Consider the following 18,834-nt stretch of genomic DNA (forward strand, 5'->3'; position numbering starts at 1 on the left):
TAGATATTTTATCAAAATATAGCCCTTGTTTTTCTCTGAAGTTTGTCGTATTAACCATGCAATCTGAGCTTGATATAATCGTCATGAAAAATAATAGGGCAGTACATATAGTACTTAGCTTTGTCTTGTAGGTCTTGTTACTTTTATTTTCTTGTTGTTTTATATGAACTTCATGATTTTGTTCTGCTCTTTATCTTCTAGGAGTATGGATAATTTCGTAATTGGACGTCGTATCTGCCCGTTTCTTGTTTTTAGCGTCACAATGCGAACATAGCCATCTTGGCCTGGATGCAGCTCTATAACTCTACCCATATTCCACTTCACTTCACTTCATGTATAAGAACTACATCATTGATTTGGATATTTTTTCTTGGGTATCTCCACTTAGACCTTGATGTCAACTGAGTGAGGTATTCAGCTCGCCAGCGCTTCCAGATGTCTTGATATATCTTTTGAGTCAAGTGCCAGCGTGTTCGCATGTCTCTTTCCGTCTCAATTAATGTGAGTGTTGGACCTCCACTCAAAAAGTGAGCTGGGGTGAGATAGTCGAAATCTTCAGGATCTTCTGAGAGGGCACATAGAGGTCTTGAGTTCATGCATGCCTCTATCTGTGTGAGCAGAGTAGAATACTCCTCAAATGTGAGTCTTTGCTCACCAACGACTCTTTTGAAGTGAAATTTGAAGCTCTTGACGGCTGCCTCAAATAAACCACCGGCTGATGGCCATGCTGGGGAATTGAAATGCCATGTTATCTTCATGCCCGTGAGAGAACCCACAAAATCATCATTGAAGACTTGCAGAATTTCTTGATACTCTTCTTGTAATATCCGGTTTGCTCCCACGAAATTCGTCCCGTTATCACTGTACAAGTGACTTGGTGTACCCCATCGCGCGGCCATCCTGCGTAGAACTGCAATGAATGCTGACGTCGACAGGTCCGAGACTAATTCCAGGTGGACGGCTTTCGTCGCCATACAGACGAACACCGCAACGTATCCCTTGCTGGTTTTTATTCCGCGACCCTTATTGGCTTTGACGAGAATATGTCCAGTGTAATCGACACCCGTATGTTGAAATGGGCGAGAAGGATTGACCCTTGGACTCGGTAAATCTCCCATTATTTGTTCTTGAAGACGGGGATTATGTTTTTTGCAAGTAACACACTGGCGAATGTGTTTTTTCGTAGCCCTGTTGCCACTTATTAGCCAATATTTTTGTCTAATTAGCGCTAATGTTACACGTGCCCCGCCATGTAACGTGACTTTATAAGCGTCATCAATAATTAATTGAGTCAATCGACTTGCGTACGGAATAATAATTGGATTTTTCATATCCGCACTAATTCTGGCATTTTTTAATCTTCCACCCACTCTTAGTACTCCTTGTTCATCTAGAAAGGGTGTCAGATTCAATAGTTTACTTCTTGATGTTAATCTCTGACTGTCTTTTAAACTTGTAATTTCTTCACTAAATTCAATCTCTTGTATTCTCTTGATAATCTTGATCTTAGCTTCCCTCAACTCCGTGAGCGTAAGATAACTTTCTTGATGACTTCTTCTTAAAAATCGGCGTACCCATGCTAGGACGCGGATAACTTTTGAGAATGACCTAAACTGGCAGAGCAGCTCTTCTTCAATACTTTTTTCTTGCTTCGCGACGTGACAAACTTTATTAACCTGTTTTTCTTCTTCATTGGTCATATAAAGCATAGGCGATTTATTGGTTTTGTTTTCGTATGTTAATAACCATGACGGTGCTTGCCACCATAGGGGGTGGTTGATTAACTGTGTTACCGTTAACCCACGGCTAGCACAGTCAGCTGGGTTGTTGGTAGACTTGATATAATGCCAACTTGATGGCGGAATGACGTTTGTTATTTGACGCACTCTGTTAGCTACAAATGTTGTCCATCTATCCGGGTTGCCTTGTAGCCACCCCAACACAGCTGTGGAATCGACCCAGCCGTAAATCTTCATGTCGTGGTCAGATAGACATTCTTTTGCCTTGAGCATCAATTTGGACAAAAGATGTGCACCGCACAGCTCCAATCTTGGTAAGGTAGTTTGTTTATTGCGAGGTACTAATTTCGACTTTCCAGCAACCAATGAAATTTTAGGCTCTCCCTTTTTAAATATTTTACAATATATGACGCACGCGTATGCCTTTTGCGATGCGTCACAGAAGCCGTGTAATTCAATATCCGAGACGGCCTTTGTACCTAACCATCTAGGTATTTTTATTTTATTTATGTTTGGCATATCTTCTTGGATTTTCAACCATTCAGAGTTAATGGATCTTGGAATCTCGTCATCCCATTTAATGTCTAAGTTCCAGAGACGTTGAAATAGAATTTTGAGTTTGGTGGACAACGGCGTGATCCAGCCTAATGGGTCGAATAAGCGTGATATGTCATACAAAAGTTTTCGTTTTGTATTTCTTATCTTGTCTTCAAAATTTGGCTCAATTTTCGATTCAAAAATAAATACATCTTGTTTTGGTTTCCAATGCACTCCTAGGGTTTTACTTGACTCAAGTTGGTGGAAAATATAGTTTTCTTGGTTATTAAATTCTGTGTTTTCCTGTAGTAATTCTTGATAATTTGAGTTCCATTTTCTCAGATTTAATCCACCTTTCTTCAATAACTTGATAAGATCTTGTTTGATTTGTTTTGCTGACTGTATTGAATGAGCACCGTGGAGAAGGTCATCCATGTAGAAACAAGTTTTAACGATGTTGGCAGCTTCAGGAAAAGCTTGTTTTTCGTCCTCAGCCAGCTGACGCAAAGTCATCATTGCAAGGAACGGCGCGGCCTTGGTGCCGTACGTTACCGTAGTAAGTTGATACTCTTGTAATATGTCTGACGCTTCATCGCGCCACATGATTTTTTGATAACATTGATATTCTGGTTGGACCCATATCTGCCTGAACATCTTCTCGATATCTGCAGTAAATGCGATCTTGTACTGGCGCCATCTCATAATTAATTCCAAAAGGTCCTTTTGTAAGTTCGGTCCTTTATACATGTAATCATTTAGGCTTGTGCCGTTGGAGGTCTTTTGAGAGGCATTAAAAACCACGCGAAGTTTTGTGGTTGTTGAGTCCTCACGAATTACGCAGTGATGAGGCATGAAATATTCTAAATCCTGCGTTGAACAGTCTGCCGGTGTCATATGACCTAGTTCCGAGTACTCTTTGATAAACAATTTGTATTGTTCGGCTACTTTCGCGTTTTGTTTAAATTTCTTTTCCAATTGAAAAAATTGGGCAATGACTACAGGTCGTGATGTTCCAATTTCAGAAATGTTTGATTTTAGGGGAAGTCTGACTTGATATTTTCCGGCCACTAATCTTGTTGTTGTTTGCTTATAATATTTAATGCATCCATCTTCAATCTCGTTCGAGGGGGTGTTACTTGATATATCTTCTATTTGCCAAAATCTTTCTATTTCTTCCAAATCGTTAATTACAATTGTTAGCGACACATTAAATTTAACATAGCGCACACTCATTAAACATTGTCATATTTTAGCACACTCATTAAGTATTGTATTGTATAGAACAAAGGAAGCGAGATCAAACAATACCCCCACTACGACGGTCAATTGCATTAGATAGTACACTAGAAAGCGAATGAGCACTTTAGAGGCATATTTTAGATATTGTTATTATTATTTATGAAACCTAATTGATAAACGATAACGCAGACCGTCATAGATAAGTGATAACGCTATTTTTATAAAAGTCAAGGACACGAGGTCAATAATTGGATTATGTTTTTTGATGTCAACAAATGTAAGTAAATTTCTCGAAAAGTATATTGTTTATAGAAACGAAAGTATTGTAATAAGAAAGTATGATATATGTATTTTTGTATAACTTAAAACTTATTAGAGTCTTATATTGTATATTCGAGAAATATTTAAAAGTTGACAGGAAATTTTGCTGAAAGCATAGGTTGAAGACAAACTTTTGTTAAAATCTCTTTGAGAAAGAAATTGTGATATGTGTAAACTATTTTATGTGATGAGAATTTTTGTTAGTTTATACGGAAAATGGAAATTGTTATGTTTATATCATGTAAAATTGAGAAAAGTTAATAAATATCGCCTAAGCGAAGCTATGCACAACACCAGAAATCGTCACGAAATTTGAGGTTCGCGTTAAGGTATTACTCCGACTTACAATAGTAAAATCGGCGGCAGAGGGCATCGTAGTGCAATTGTTCCAGTTTAAAGTGAAAAATCAAGAAAAAGAAGACCTCAAGAAAGAAAAAGTCCTCAAGAAAGAAAAAGTCTTCAAGAAAATTAAGTCGGAATAATACCTCTTAGTGAAATAGTTTATAGTATTAGGGAATTAGTATAAGGTGTTGTGCGTGGTTAGTGGACGGACAAATTGTGTATATTGTTTTTGTTCTTCAATTAGTTTAGTGGATTCCAATAAGACTTGAACATAGTGAGTAGGTATTCCAATTAGTGATAGTGCTATTGGATTTCAGTGACTGAATTCTTAAACCGTGAGTATTTCAGACAGTATTAAGTGACATAGACTTTAATTAGAGAGAGAGACTCAATATTTAGTGATCATATAGTGAATAGACACTCAGTGAGTAAGGTCAATGACCCCACGTATAGTAAATTATTGACAATCCAGTGAAATTAGACATAGGCTTTTGGAAGAGGTTGATGACCCCATTTCTACACAACCTACCATCCGAGGATTCTTTGTTGGCCTCACTGCCGCGTCCGCAGCCGTTGACGTCTCATACCAGCGGGGGGGGGCGGACTTCTACTGGAGCGGAATTCGGGACTCCCTATAAGTGAAGGGGAGACTAGGGGAGGCAGGTACCTAGTCAGGGTTATACTGCCACCTCGACCCGCAACAACAATATTACACTGCATAGTTTGCGCTTTGCCGCACAATATCCACCCGAGCCTCGTTCTCTGCGCGATATGGCTAGGGTTGTTAACGTTCGCTCTGCGAATTCCATCTAATATAATACTACCGTAGATGTCTGCTCCGAGAAGAATATCAATAGGCCGACAAATATTGTATTCTGGATCGGCCAATTTCATATCACTCAGTCGATCCCATGGCAGGCCGGCAAACGAAAAATGCGGTAGGTTTCTTGTCAAACTCTTCATGATATAAACATCAATAATGAAATCATATTTTTCGGTTAGTGATGCGCATTTTAGGTTTAAAGTCCCTTTGCAAGATGTTGTTTTAGTGCCGATCCCAGTTATAGATCCGCTGCACTTATTTCTCGGCAGCCCTAACAGCTGTGCGGCGTTTTCAGTAATCAATGAAATTTGAGAACCTTGATCGACGAGAGCACGTAACATATAATACCTTCCATCAACTCCTTGCACCTTGATGATAGCAGTGGCCAATAATATTTCCGACGTTCCTCCATTTTCAGTTACGTGTACTCCCTTGGACTTATTTTCAGATATATTAGCATTACTTGGGGAATTAACAAATGCGTCATGTAGGATAGAATTGTGACATCCATTGCATTGGCGACATCTCTTGTTTGATGTGCATGGTTTGCCATTATGACTAAATAAGCAATTAAAGCAGTAATTCAATTTCGTAATTGTTTGTTTTTTCTGTATTGTTGTCTGTTCTAAAAATTTATTGCAATTATAAATGTTATGTTCATTACTATTGCATACCGGACAATTTAGTTTTCGGTATTTAGTTTCTTGCTTGTAATTAGAGAGAGCCTTGTTGCTTGCGTAATTTTTATATAGGTAAGATTTTTCTTGTTTGTAGGATGTAGATGGAGCATTTGAACTTAATTTTGTGCCGCTATCTTGCTTGCGACGTGATGACTCCAGGGTGGTGAACTTGTTTTCCAAAAAATCCAGGAATTCACTAAGCACTGGTAACTCTTGAGGGTGCTTCAATGACGTCATGTAATCATTGTGTGTCTCTACATCCAACTTTTGGGACAGTATATGAACGAGAATAGGGTCCCAATTTTCAATGTTTATGCCCAGGTTTTTAATTGCATTTAGACATTCTTTAGTGACGTCATGAAGACGCTTAATAAGATGCAACGACGGTTGTTGAATGGTTGTTAGGTTCATGATGGTGTTGATATGTGAGGTAAATATGAGCTTCTTGTTATTATATCGGTGATTTAGTATCTCCCAACTGGCGAGATAATATTCTGAACTTATTTGTAAATGTTGAACTAGTCTTTACGGCTCACCTCTTAATTTCCCTTTGAGGAACTGCATTTTCTGAGCGTGAGACAGAGAATTGTTATTGTGAATAGCCTCATTAAATAGGTCTTTAAATGAGACTCACTGCTGGTAATTCCCATTAAAAACAGGGATTTCTAGCTGCGGTGTTGACTTTTCTCAGTAGGCTACAGACCATAACTTGCTGTTTATGGCTTTTTTGATGTCGATAAATTTCCTTTCGTGCTCCGAAAATTTTTATTCATAAGTTACATCTATTTCGTGTGTTTCACTGTCAATTTCCCAGTGCAAGGTATCGACGGCTTTCCAACGGGCCTTGATTGTAGTTAAAGCATCTTCATACTCCCATTTCTCACTGAGTTTATCCACGTCGATGCTTGTTAATGCACGTCAAAATGCTTTAAAGTTACTTGATTGCTTCCTCATCATCTCCTCCAGCTTGGTCATGCTAACTTGAGACTTAGACGAGTTACTTGCCTTTTCATTATCACCTACATTTTGCAATTCTTTGACCTTACTATTGGCGCCGGAGTATGACGTATAGGATTCGATTTCCGCTAACGTGTTTCTTAATAATTTACTTGATACGTAGTAAAATTGTTGAATTTCTTCAAATTTATTTGATGTGAAATACTCGTGATTCATGCTAAAGACATTGGTTAGGACGTCGTGTGTTTTCCTGAATTCAGACCAAAGCTTATCGAGGGCATCCATGCGTTTTAACGTGTAATCCAATGACTTGCGAGATTTCCCATCTTTTTTGAAGTTTTCCATAAGCTTCTTCATTTCTTCCATGATTGTAACTTGTTTTTGTAGGGTCTCCATGTTGAGCTTGAATTCACTTGTAACTTGTCAATTCGATATAGTTTATAGCGCTATCCTGATAAGTTTTCTTGAAAATTCTTGCTTTTTTCGCTCTTGATGGGATTTTATACGTGAGTTCCGATTAAAATACTTGATAGTTTCTTGAAAATTCTTGCTTTTTTTTTTTTTTGATGGGATTTTATACGTGAGTTCCGATTAAAATACTTGATAGGTACGTACCGACTTGATGTTGTATATTCCTTTTTTTACTGCCTTGATAACAACTTGATGGGGAAACTGTTATCCTTAGCTTGCTGGTAATGTAGAGTATTCTCATTCACCTATGTCGGAATGATATATGTGCGCCTTCTCAATTAACCGGGGATTCTCGCTGGTGAGAGGCCGGAAAACCGATTCGCTATATCACTCTAACGTATAGGCAAAGAATGAGACACACTACACTTTTACGGAACAATTGCGAGTTCTTAACGATGATGTTACTTGATAGCTCGAAGGACCACTAATGTAGGAGCAGAGACTCCTCTTGATAGCTTGATGATCTTGATAAATAAAACTTGATAAGATATAGAACAATATTTTGTTTATTAATAAAGGAACAAAGTGACGTGTGCACACTTGAATTGGTAATCGTGAACTAAATAAAATGAAATTAAGCAGAAAATTCGATATCGTCAATCGCGGTAAATTGTACTTTGTACACAGCCTATTTGCCCATTATTCGTGAACTCGCTAGATTTTTAGGATTAGTGACGTCAGCGTGCCCAGCCGTGAAATACGGATGGGTTTATACTAAATTATTAGAGAGAAAAATTCTTGGCCCTTAATTATTTGATTAATTATAATAAACGAATAGTCTTAAAAGATTTTTTAAAAGAAGATTTATTATGGTGGAGAAATAGCATTGATTCTGCAAATTGTCCCTTCCAACAAAACGACTATTCTATTGTTATATTTACCGACTCGTCAACCACTGGTTGGGGTGCAGTTTGCAATAACGAGTCTGCCAACGGGAATTGGAATCATACACAGCTTTCCTATCATATAAATACTCTGGAGTTGCTAGCTGCTTTTTACGGACTCAAGATATTTCCCTCACACCTCCAAGATAGCAATATACTGTTAAGATTAGACAATACCACGGCTATTGCATATATAAATAAAATGGGGGGGTATACAACATAGCCATTTAAACAATATTGCACGTGATCTTTGTAATTGGTGTGAAAAACACAATATTTACGTTTTCGCCTCATACATTCAATTTAAAGAAAATATTGCTGATTACGAGTCACGTCAAACAAACATCGATACTGAATGAGAGTTAGCAGATTACGCTTTCAAACAAATTAAATATTTACTTGGCGTCCCAGAGTTTGATTTATTTACCAGTAGCCAAAATCATAAATATGCAAGATACGCATCCTGGAAACTAGACCCCAATTCTGAAATTATTGATGCTTTCACATTTAGCTGGGAAGACTTGAATTTGTATGCTTTCCCACCGTTTTGTTTAATATCTAAAGTTTTACATAAGATAAGGAATGACCCTGCTGAGGGCATCGTAGTAGTACCTTACTGGCCCACGCAGCCGTGGTATCCACTATGGTCTAAATAACTCGTATCTGAAGTAATCTATTTCGAACAGTGACCTTCTAATTTCACTTTTCAGAGCCGCACACCTGCTCTACGGGGATCTCACCTTGATGGCAGGGAATTTATTTATATATTTAAATTATTAGTTGAAGCGGAGTCCCCGCTGCATCGCTTGAAATCGTTATGTCCTCTTTTCACACTTAATCAATATAATTCATATATAAAATCTTGGTGGCTATAGTGTAACGAGAAAAATATTGATTTTTCTTGATGCAAATATAACACAATTAATGGAATATTTGACAGAAAAATTCAACGACGGTGCAAGCTATAACACGCTTAATAGTCACCGTTCGGCGTTATCTATATTATTGGGTCAGGATATCACTGCCAATGATAACATTAAAATTGTTTCTATAAAGGAATATATCGCCTTAAACCACCTTGTCCCAAATACGACAATACTTGGGTTGGGTCCCAAGTATTGTCGTATTTGGGTATTAAGTATTACATTTCTTATCTAATTATTATTCTAATGATTCCATTACACTAAAAGAGCTTTCTGTAAAATGCATTAGTCTTCTTGCCCTCGCATCCGCACAACGTATGCAAACACTAAGTTTAATTCTTTTTAAAAATATCTCATTTTATCCTGATAAAATACATATTAAAATAGAAGATCTAATCAAGACCTCCCGGCCTGGTTCGTGCCAACCGTTAATCGTCTTGCCGTTTATCAATGAAAGCCCTAAAATATGCCCAGCATTAACTTTAAAATCTTACATTGACAGAACTATTGAGTTTCGCAAAGAAGAATATCTCTTTATAAGCTATCAAAATTGGGTTAAATATGTCTTAGAAAAAAGTGGCATAGATATAAGTGTATATAGTGCGCATAGCACGCGCCACGCTTCAACCTCCGCGACTCACAGGCTCGGCGTTAACCTAGAAGCAATACGGGAAGCCGCGGGGTGGTCTGAATCCTCTCGGGTATTTTTAAAATACTATAATAAAGAAATTTGCACTACTTCAGATAGCGCGTTCGCTGATTCCCTATTTCTAAATTACGAAAAGTGATAATTATTGTTATTTATTAAACAAATGTGAATGATTTGTTACCTGATTATAAATACTTAATTATCTTTTGTTGTCAACAGAAATAATGATCTTCATATCTTCCTGTTTTTAATTTTTTCGATGCTCTAAACATCTGCATGTTATGTAATCATCTTCGGGAGAGACATGAAGTATAATTTAGAATCAAACGAACTTACCTTGTGAAGTTTGATATCTAATTATACGAGTGTCTTGACCGAAGATCATTACGATCCCACTTCGCCCTAAAACACCCATAATAATCGAAAAAAAAATTGCTCTAAAGAATGAAAGTGACGGACAGATGAAGTAGCGGGGTGTATGGACGCCGTAAATGAGTCAATTGATACACTTTTTCAATTTCAATTAAAAAGAAATAAAAATAAAATAAATATGGCTTTATAAGTGTGGTGAAGACGGTATCAACTCGCATACTGTTGCATGTTATGTAATCATCTTCGGCCAAGACACTCGTATAATTAGATAACAAACTTCACAAGGTAAGTTCGTTTGATTCTAAATTATAGGTAATATGTATACGTATTTTATTAAATATGGAATTACAGAATGACATGATATTTGTATGAGCATTTGAGCTTTTGGGTATAGGCATATATTAGGAAAATATGTAAGTACAGAATGACCACACGTCAGCATTTGAGCTTTCGGGTATAGGCAGCGACCCCTCCCCGTCGCTACCGGTGGATCGCGTCACCAGACGGGGTAATCCTTCCCCCTAGCTCATTCATATTTTCTCAAGTCAATAAAATTCAATGAGACCTTGTTTGTCTGTATGTCAATACTGTCGAAGTAAGTCAAAGTCCTGTCAAGGGACGCGAGGTGAGACAAAGTGTCTCCAAGCAATGAGTTGAATAAATATTTTAACTAACTTAATATTTGATATGTCATCAGGAAAGGTAATATCAAATCTCCGAAGGAGAATACACAATTCAGTCAGTCATCAAAAGGGTAGTAAATCATTTTAGGTAAAAAATAGTAAGAATAGGTGTAATTCCTAGATAGACGAATATTAGATGATAAAACCTTATTGCAATAAGTTTTCATTACTTATTTTGGATTCGAATAAACGAAGGTAATTTATAGAATCGGTCTTCAATAGACCCTGCATATTAATGATTTAAAGATAATGTGGTATATATAAGTAGTTGATAGTTATATCCAAAGCATTCATGGCTTTAAATAATACATACGTTATAATTGTATTTCCTCACTTGGTTAATCTTGGCAAAATGATCACAAAAGTAAGTGTCTGATTGTTTCTCATATAAAACCATAGGTTGTATAAAATAAGTGAATCAAAATTTCATTCACTAAGTTGTAAGGGTGTTTCTCCTGAGATGATCTCATATGAGAACAATACAGATAAAAGACTTTCTAGACTTGATTGCGTATAATCTACATCTATGTCCAACTCCACTGCTTTGCCTCGAACTATTACGGACGACCAGTTTCACTGATCAGATCAGATCATAGCTCTCAAAATCCGGAAATCATCCTTTTAAATAATAATTAATTAATATTAATTTTCATTCATAAATCGATACTTAAAACTCTCATCATTTTGGATTGTGGGCCTAAAATTTTTGATCTCATATTCTAATTTGCTTAATGATAACTTTGGAATCGTGTGGTATATCCGACTTGAAATTCTAAATTTAATGTTCGTCATTCGCATGTCATACCTATTCTCATTAGACGTAGTGAATAACAATATCTTATTGCGATGCTTTAACTTAGATCGTGTCAGTGTATATGGAGTTCATAATTATATAGAACTGTTACCATTGAGAGGTAAAGTATTTTGATCACTGAGAAATTTTAAAGGACTCTAACCTCATAATTATCCATAAGAATGCTTTAAGGTTCTGGTTCATAGAAGAGTAATAATAATGAATAAGTACAAATAACCCATAATTCCGTGTGGTTCCCGGCACCATTACAAAAGAATAGGACCACTCCATCTCTTTCCCACGGATGTCGTAAGAGCCGACTAAGGGATAGACTTGGGATTCCTCTTTAATGTAAATCCCTGCCAATCTAAGGTCTGCCGCGCCGATGGATGCATGGCTAGGGGCGAGCCTAGTCTCGAGCGTGCCACTTCCGCCATGGGGTTGGGCGACCCCCAGGTAATGGCTAGCCTTACCCTGGCATGCGGGGCTCTGCTGGGGCGGACAAAATTTTTCCCTAGCGTCTCGTGGGAATCGCATGGATGCAAATTTTTTGAAAGAGCACCTAGATGGCGGCGATGGTGTCCGCACCCCATCACGTCTCGTTCCCGGCGGGAGCGGTATGCGGTCTGCTGAAAGCCGCTTTGCGACGATGAATGTAAGAGGAGGAATGAAGGATAAGATTGAGGAAGTATGCCAGATGATGGATGAAAGACGTTTGGATGTGTTGTGCGTGAATGAAACGAAGCGGAAAGGATGCGACGCGACGCAGCACGGCCCTTACACGGCGTATTGGTCTGGAATTTCCAGTACCAGCCGAGGCTGTCAAGGGGTCGGTCTAATTCTTTCTGCACGAATGGCTGAGTGCGTGAATGAGTTTGAGTGTGTCAGCCCTCGTCTTCTATGGATTAGGCTGAAAGTTGGAATCACTCGGATCTTCGTTCTAGGTGTTTATGCACCTTGGGATGTGGGTTCGAGGGGTACAACATCAGCAAAAAGCGAAAACGAGGAGTTCTGGAATAGTGTAAGAGAAGTATTGAAAGTTACCAAGCCAAATGAGAAGATTATTATGTTAGGTGATTTTAATGGATGGGTGGGTGTAAAGCGTGATGGATATGAAAAGGTGCTTGGTGCGTTTGGTGACGAAAAGGTGAATGATAATGGAAGAAGTGTATTAGAAATTTGTCTAGAGTGGGATCTTTTTGTGTCGAACTCAATGTTTCAACATAAAGAGATCCACACCTACACAAGAGTGGAAGGTATTTTAAAAAGTATGATAGACTTTGTGATTGTAGATGAAAGATTGAAGAACAAAGTGCTGGATACCCGTGCATATCGCGGTGCTGGCATTGACTCGGACCATTTACTGGTGATATCCCGGATAAGGGGTATCTTCAATCGCTGGCGGCACAGGGTAAGGGAGCAAACCAGCGCTTTGGAAAGAGTAAAAGTAGAAAATTTGCAAGATATGGATGTAGGTAAGAAGTATATTAATAGACTGAAGGATGAATTTGAAGATTTAGAGGAAATGAGCGATATTGAAGATGGATGGAAGGAATTTAAAGAAAGAATTGTGAAAGAAGTGTGTGGTGTAAGTAGAAGAAGGAAAGGAAAAAATCACAAAAATGCGTGGATGAGTAAAGATGTGCAAGAACTTGTGCGATTAAAGAAGAAAGCATGGCTGGATTTGTTAGCAGCAAAAGCTAACTTAAGAATGCAAGAGGTTATAGATGAAGATGTGAATGAAGCACGTAAGGAATATAAGAAAATGAAAGATTTGGTTAAGAAAGCTGTGATTAGAAAGAAAGAAGAGTATAAAGAGGATTTTGATAAAAGGCTATCAGAAGACTTTCAGTCAAATCTGAAAGTATTCTGGAAATCCGTAAGGTCAGCCCGAGGAAATACTATAACCAGAGAGCTGACTAGGATCAGATGCCAGGATGGTAGCGTTGTGAAAGGAGAAGAATGTGTACTAAAGATATGGAAGGACTATTTTGAAAGTTTATTTGAAAAAAAGGAAGGAAATAAGAAAGATTTCTGCTATAGCGAAGAAAAAGAGAATGAGATGGAAGGCGAAATTGAAATGTTCGAAATTGTGGAAGCACTTAAGAGTATGAAAGCGGGAAAGGCTGCTGGGTGTGATAGAGTGTCGGTCGAGATGCTTAAAGCAGGAAAAGGCGTAGTAGCTAGTCAGTTGTACTGCCTTTTCAATTTGTGTTGGAGAAGCGGCCGAGTACCAAAAGATTGGTGTAAGGCTGTTATCGTGCCACTTTACAAAGGAAAAGGGTCACAGCTGGACTGCAAAAATTATCGTGGTATAAGCCTGCTTAGCGTCGTCGGCAAATTGTATGCTAAGGTATTGATTAATAGAGTCAGGAATGAAACTGATGACAAAATATGGGATGCTCAAGCGGGATTTCGAAAGGGAATGGGATGTACTGATCAGGTCTTTTCCTTGCGGTGCATAGCCGAAAAGTTTTTGGCCAAGAGTCAAAAAGTCTATTGCACATTCGTAGATCTGGAAAAGGCCTATGACAGAGTTGAGAGGAATAAATTGTGGTCAGCACTTTCTATGCATGGGGTGAGCAGTCTCTTGATACGAGCACTGAAATCCTTATATGAGGATTCGAGTGCTTGTGTCAGGATAAACGGAGCGCACACTGAGTGGTTTAAGATTGAGAAAGGCGTTAGGCAAGGATGTGTTGCGTCACCGTGGCTGTTCAACCTATTTATGGATAGCTGTTTGACAGATTTGAAAGAGTCTAAAAGTGGATTAAGGATGAATGAGTTACTCGTCAAATGTCTGCTCTATGCCGACGATCAGGTTATACTGGCGTCATCAGCGGAGGAGTTACAGGAGATGGTAAACTGTATGCATGAAGCTTTAAAAGAGAAAGGAATGAAAGTGAACGTAAGTAAAACTAAAACACTGGTTTTTGAAATGGAGAAAGAAATGACAGCATGTAATATTTTGATTGGAGGAGAAAAAGTGGAGCAAGTGAAAGAGTTTGTATATCTAGGATCAAAGTTTACATCAGATGGCAAGTATGATAGTGATATTGAAAGGAGAGTGAACGCGGGGAACATGGTGAATGGAGCTTTGCATGCCTTTATGAGCAGTCAGAAACTATCCAAAAAGGCTCGACTGGCTGTGCACAGGGGCGTGTTGGTCCCGACATTAATGTATGGGAGTGAAAGTTGGGTATGGCAAAAGAAGCATGAAAGCAGAATAAATGCAGTGGAAATGAGAGCGTTAAGGAGTATGATGGGTGTGAAATTGAGTGACAGGATAAGGAACAGCGTGATAAGGGAATGTTGTGATGTGAAAGAAGATGTAGTTACAGGAATAGAAAAGGGTATGTTAAGATGGTTCGGTCATGTGGAGAGGATGAATGAAAGCAGGTTGACTAAGCAGATATACAAGGAGAGTGTGGAGGGAAAGGTCGGAGTGGGAAGACCTAGACGAACGTATCTTGATCAAATTAAGGACGTCCTGGTAAAGGGTCAGGTCAAAAGTACCCGAAACCGCCGAGCTTGTATGAAGAGAGTTATGAATGTGGACGAAGCGAAAGAAGTATGCAGAGATCGTGGCAAGTGGAAAGAGGTAGTCTCTGCCTACCCCTCCGGGAAAGAGGCGTGATTTTATGTTATGTTTATGTTATTAATTTTACAATGATACATTTCACTCAAGACCAAGCAAGCCAGTAATATTCAAATTTCATAGTAGATAATATATTATTGGATAGCCCGTGTAAATAGGGCCTATCCTGCGGGGAGCGTAACCGAAAAAAAAGTATGGGAAAAGGGAATGGAAAAATATGATATTATTCAAGGCTAGACGACCGTAAACTAGGCAGTTTAAAAGTACTCACCAACGTCCACCGTGCAGAAGAAATCCTCGCAGTGAGGCTGACCAGGGCTCAGGGAGGCGACACCAATTGTCTGTATGTCCACTTCACAAATCGAAGTTATTTATTACTAACGACTAAAGAAAACTCATAACATAACAGTTCCAGTCGAAAGTCAATTAAAAGAACGGAGAGAGAAAAATTCGGAAGATTCCGACATTAGAGATTTTGACATAACGTTATTTTTAAAAACAACACACTACCGCTCATGTGGCCAGTCAGACGATAACCAATGAGGCATTCCGCATTAGGTTTTAGTAGGAGATACCTCGCCACTACCTAGATGGCGCTAGCCTTGAATGAAGATCCTAAAGATATGGGTAAATAGAATAATAATGAAAAGAAGGGACTTATCGGTCCAACCAATTATTGACTTCAGATCAACTTTCAACCCAAGCAAGGAATTCAACACATATTTATATCAATTTCATTATTCGGATTCAAATAAATAATAAAATAAAAATAATGTAATTCTTTCACCCGTTTCCAGGAACCGCCTTCCAGGAACCACTTCACTCATCACTTATCGAATAAAATTTTATTAATTTAAATTAATATCGAAACCGATTCCCGCGCGTAATTATTATGCATGCGCGTGCGCAAGTCTATCGCGTTTTAGGCTAGCCTGCCCCATTATCTGGCCAGATTCCGACCGTCCCAACCGCTCGCGACTAAACCCCACGGATGCAGTATCCCCGACCCCTGACCGATACTCATAGGCTCCATCGACACTTCCCGATTGAGATCGACTGCCTGACCCAGACTGATCCCGACTCATCCTTAGCCCCGAATACTACGACTGCTCCTTTAGCAAACTCCCAATTTGCTTTTGTTAAAATATGGGCGTGACCCTAACTAAGGCGCCAACAACTTATTAACCAATTAGCGTCTCACACGTTTTTGTCAAGCAAGCCGGAATTAAATATACATACATTATGTATGGTCACATGGTCACGTCTATATCCCTTGCGGGCTGACAGAGCCAACAGTCCCGAAAGGACTGAACGGCCACGTTCATCTTTTTGAATTAAATATATTATTAGAATATTATAAAATTGATTTAAATATTAAAATTGCTAAATAAAAGACATGTGTGGTATCACGGAGCATTTATTGCACTGACGCACAAGCAAGTTATATCTAGATACCTTCAAATACAATATCAACTTATGTCGGTACATACTTGTCACCTCCACCCTTATTTACTAAACTGATAATATAATTAATTATATTTACTAATAACCAAAAATATTAAACTTTAAAGAATTAACATATGGTACAACGCTGTTACTATCAACATATTCCGACATACAAAAACACAGAAAGTGTGATAAATACCGTTAGGGATAAATCTCATCTATTCCATATCTTTTAGTAGGTTTCGGAACACGTTTTACATTATCGTTCCGCTCAGGCACACTGGGCAAATCCGGAAGTGCGGTCGAACCACTGGGCTCGCTGGGTTCCCGTGGCGCGGGCGCGACCTCGGGGTCCGCTGCCGGCGCTCCGCTGGCGGCGCCTCCCTCCGTAGCTGTTGGAAATAATAAAGAAGGACGAGATCGCCGCGGTACCGCCCTGGGTTGCTCACTTCGAACGTCCGTTAATCGTAATGAACGATCCATCGCGGTCGTGCCTATTTCACATAACACTCTCTTTCTCAGTTGGTCAACATGTCTATGTACCTCGGTTCCGTTGGCAGATCTTATTTGATAATCAGTGTTACCTAAGTTTCGTGAAATTGTACCAGGTGCCCACTTTTTAGACTTACCATACTCTCTGAACCAAACTGGGTCATTGACGTCAAACTGGCGCGTCACGACGCCCCCGGCGGCCGCGTCCGCCTGCTCCTGCCTGACCCGCGTCACTCGCCTACTATGATCCGGCTTGAGGCAATCCAATCGCATGCGCACCCTACGCCCTAATAATAATTTAGCTGGACTTTCACCAGTGGTGTAGTGTTCTGTATTTCTGTATGCTAACAAGAAACGCTGTAAAGCCGCATGGACGTCATCGTTTGATTTGAGAGCCTTTTTAATTGTTCTTTTACATACTTTCACGGCGTTCTCCGCAGCTCCATTAGAAGCGGGGTGATAGGGCGCTGAGAAAATATGTTGAATACCGTTAGCTTTTAAAAATTGATCAAAATCCTTAGAAAAAAATGGAGGCCCGTTATCACTAACTATCTGTTTCGGTATTCCAAATCTAGCCCATATTTCCCGTAAAACCTTTATGACTGACGATGAAGACGTACATGTCATCTTAATAGCTTCAATCCATTTAGAGTGTGCGTCTATTATAATAAGGTAAGTTAGACCCTCTATCGGTCCCAAAAAATCAAGGTGCAGTCTGGCCCAGGGCTGCTCCGGCCACGGCCAGGCGCGCGACGGATGCGCGGGCGGCGCGTCCGCCACGGCCGCGCACACCGCGCAGGCGCGGCACGCCGTCTCCAGCGCCTCGTCGATGCCGGGCCACCACACGTAGCTCCGAGCCAGACTTTTGGTTTTTACTATACCCATGTGACCTTCGTGAAGCTCAGTTAATACCTTCTTCCTGCATGAGTTTGGTATAACGACCCTTTGACCCCACATTAAACAGCCTAATTCGGTATAAAGTTCATTTTTCCGATTGCAGTAAGGTTTTAATTCTCTAATCTCTTCCTCTAAGGGCCAGCCCTCGTTTACATATCGCATAACTCTGCTCACTAACGGATCTAAAACTGATTCTCTTTTAATAACATTATAATCTAATAATAATGAATCTACTGCAAAATGTAAATAAGTTTGTTCAGGTGCTTTCGTTTCTTCACTAATAACCCCCTCTTTATGTTTACTAATTAAACGAGACAAAACATCCGCTGTATTTTTATCTGTTCGAACATATTCTATTTCAAATTCATAGGCTGACAACTTAATCGCCCACCGTTGCAGACGACTAGCGGCCGTGTTCGGAATTCCCGTATTCGGTCCAAAAATAGCAACGAGCGGCTTATGATCAGTGCGTAGTCTAAATTGCCTGCCGTAGAGATATTGATGAAATTTATCCACTGCAAAAATAATGGCGAGCGCTTCCTTTTGTATTTGACTATAATGTCGCTCGGGCTGGGTGAGCGCGCGCGACGCGTACGCGACCGCCCGCTCGCGGCCGTCGCGCCCGCGCTGCGCCAGAATCGCGCCCAGCCCGCCGGCGCTAGCGTCGCACGTCACTATGCTGTCTAAAGCCGCGTCAAAATGAGTTAAGACCTCCGTACTACATAATAATTGCTTAATTTGCTGAAAGACTTTGCTATGGCTACTAGTCCATTTCCAATGTTTACCCTTTTTCAGTAAGTCGTACAATGGCGTTACGTGAGAACTTAAATTTTTGATAAACTTACCATAAAAATTCACCATGCCGAGAAATGATTTTAATTCAGATACATTGGTTGGGTATGGCATGGATAAAATTGGTTTGATTTTCTCTGAGTCTACGTGTACACCATATTTATTAATAATGAACCCTAAATATTTAACTTGTTCG

The 18,834-nt window shown here is 39.4% G+C and overlaps 1 protein-coding gene across 1 annotated transcript; it reads right to left on the minus strand.

The window, feature by feature from the left end:
* Positions 1-320: 320 nt before the first annotated feature.
* LOC106141973 (uncharacterized) lies at positions 321-2,978 on the minus strand. Its single transcript, XM_013343607.2, has one exon. It carries the CDS (start codon positions 2,976-2,978, stop codon positions 321-323), a length of 2,658 nt encoding a protein of 885 aa, XP_013199061.2.
* Between the last annotated feature and the right edge of the window lie 15,856 nt (positions 2,979-18,834).

Source organism: Amyelois transitella, chromosome W, assembly GCF_032362555.1.
Source record: "Amyelois transitella isolate CPQ chromosome W, ilAmyTran1.1, whole genome shotgun sequence".
NCBI classification, from domain to species: domain Eukaryota; kingdom Metazoa; phylum Arthropoda; class Insecta; order Lepidoptera; family Pyralidae; genus Amyelois; species Amyelois transitella.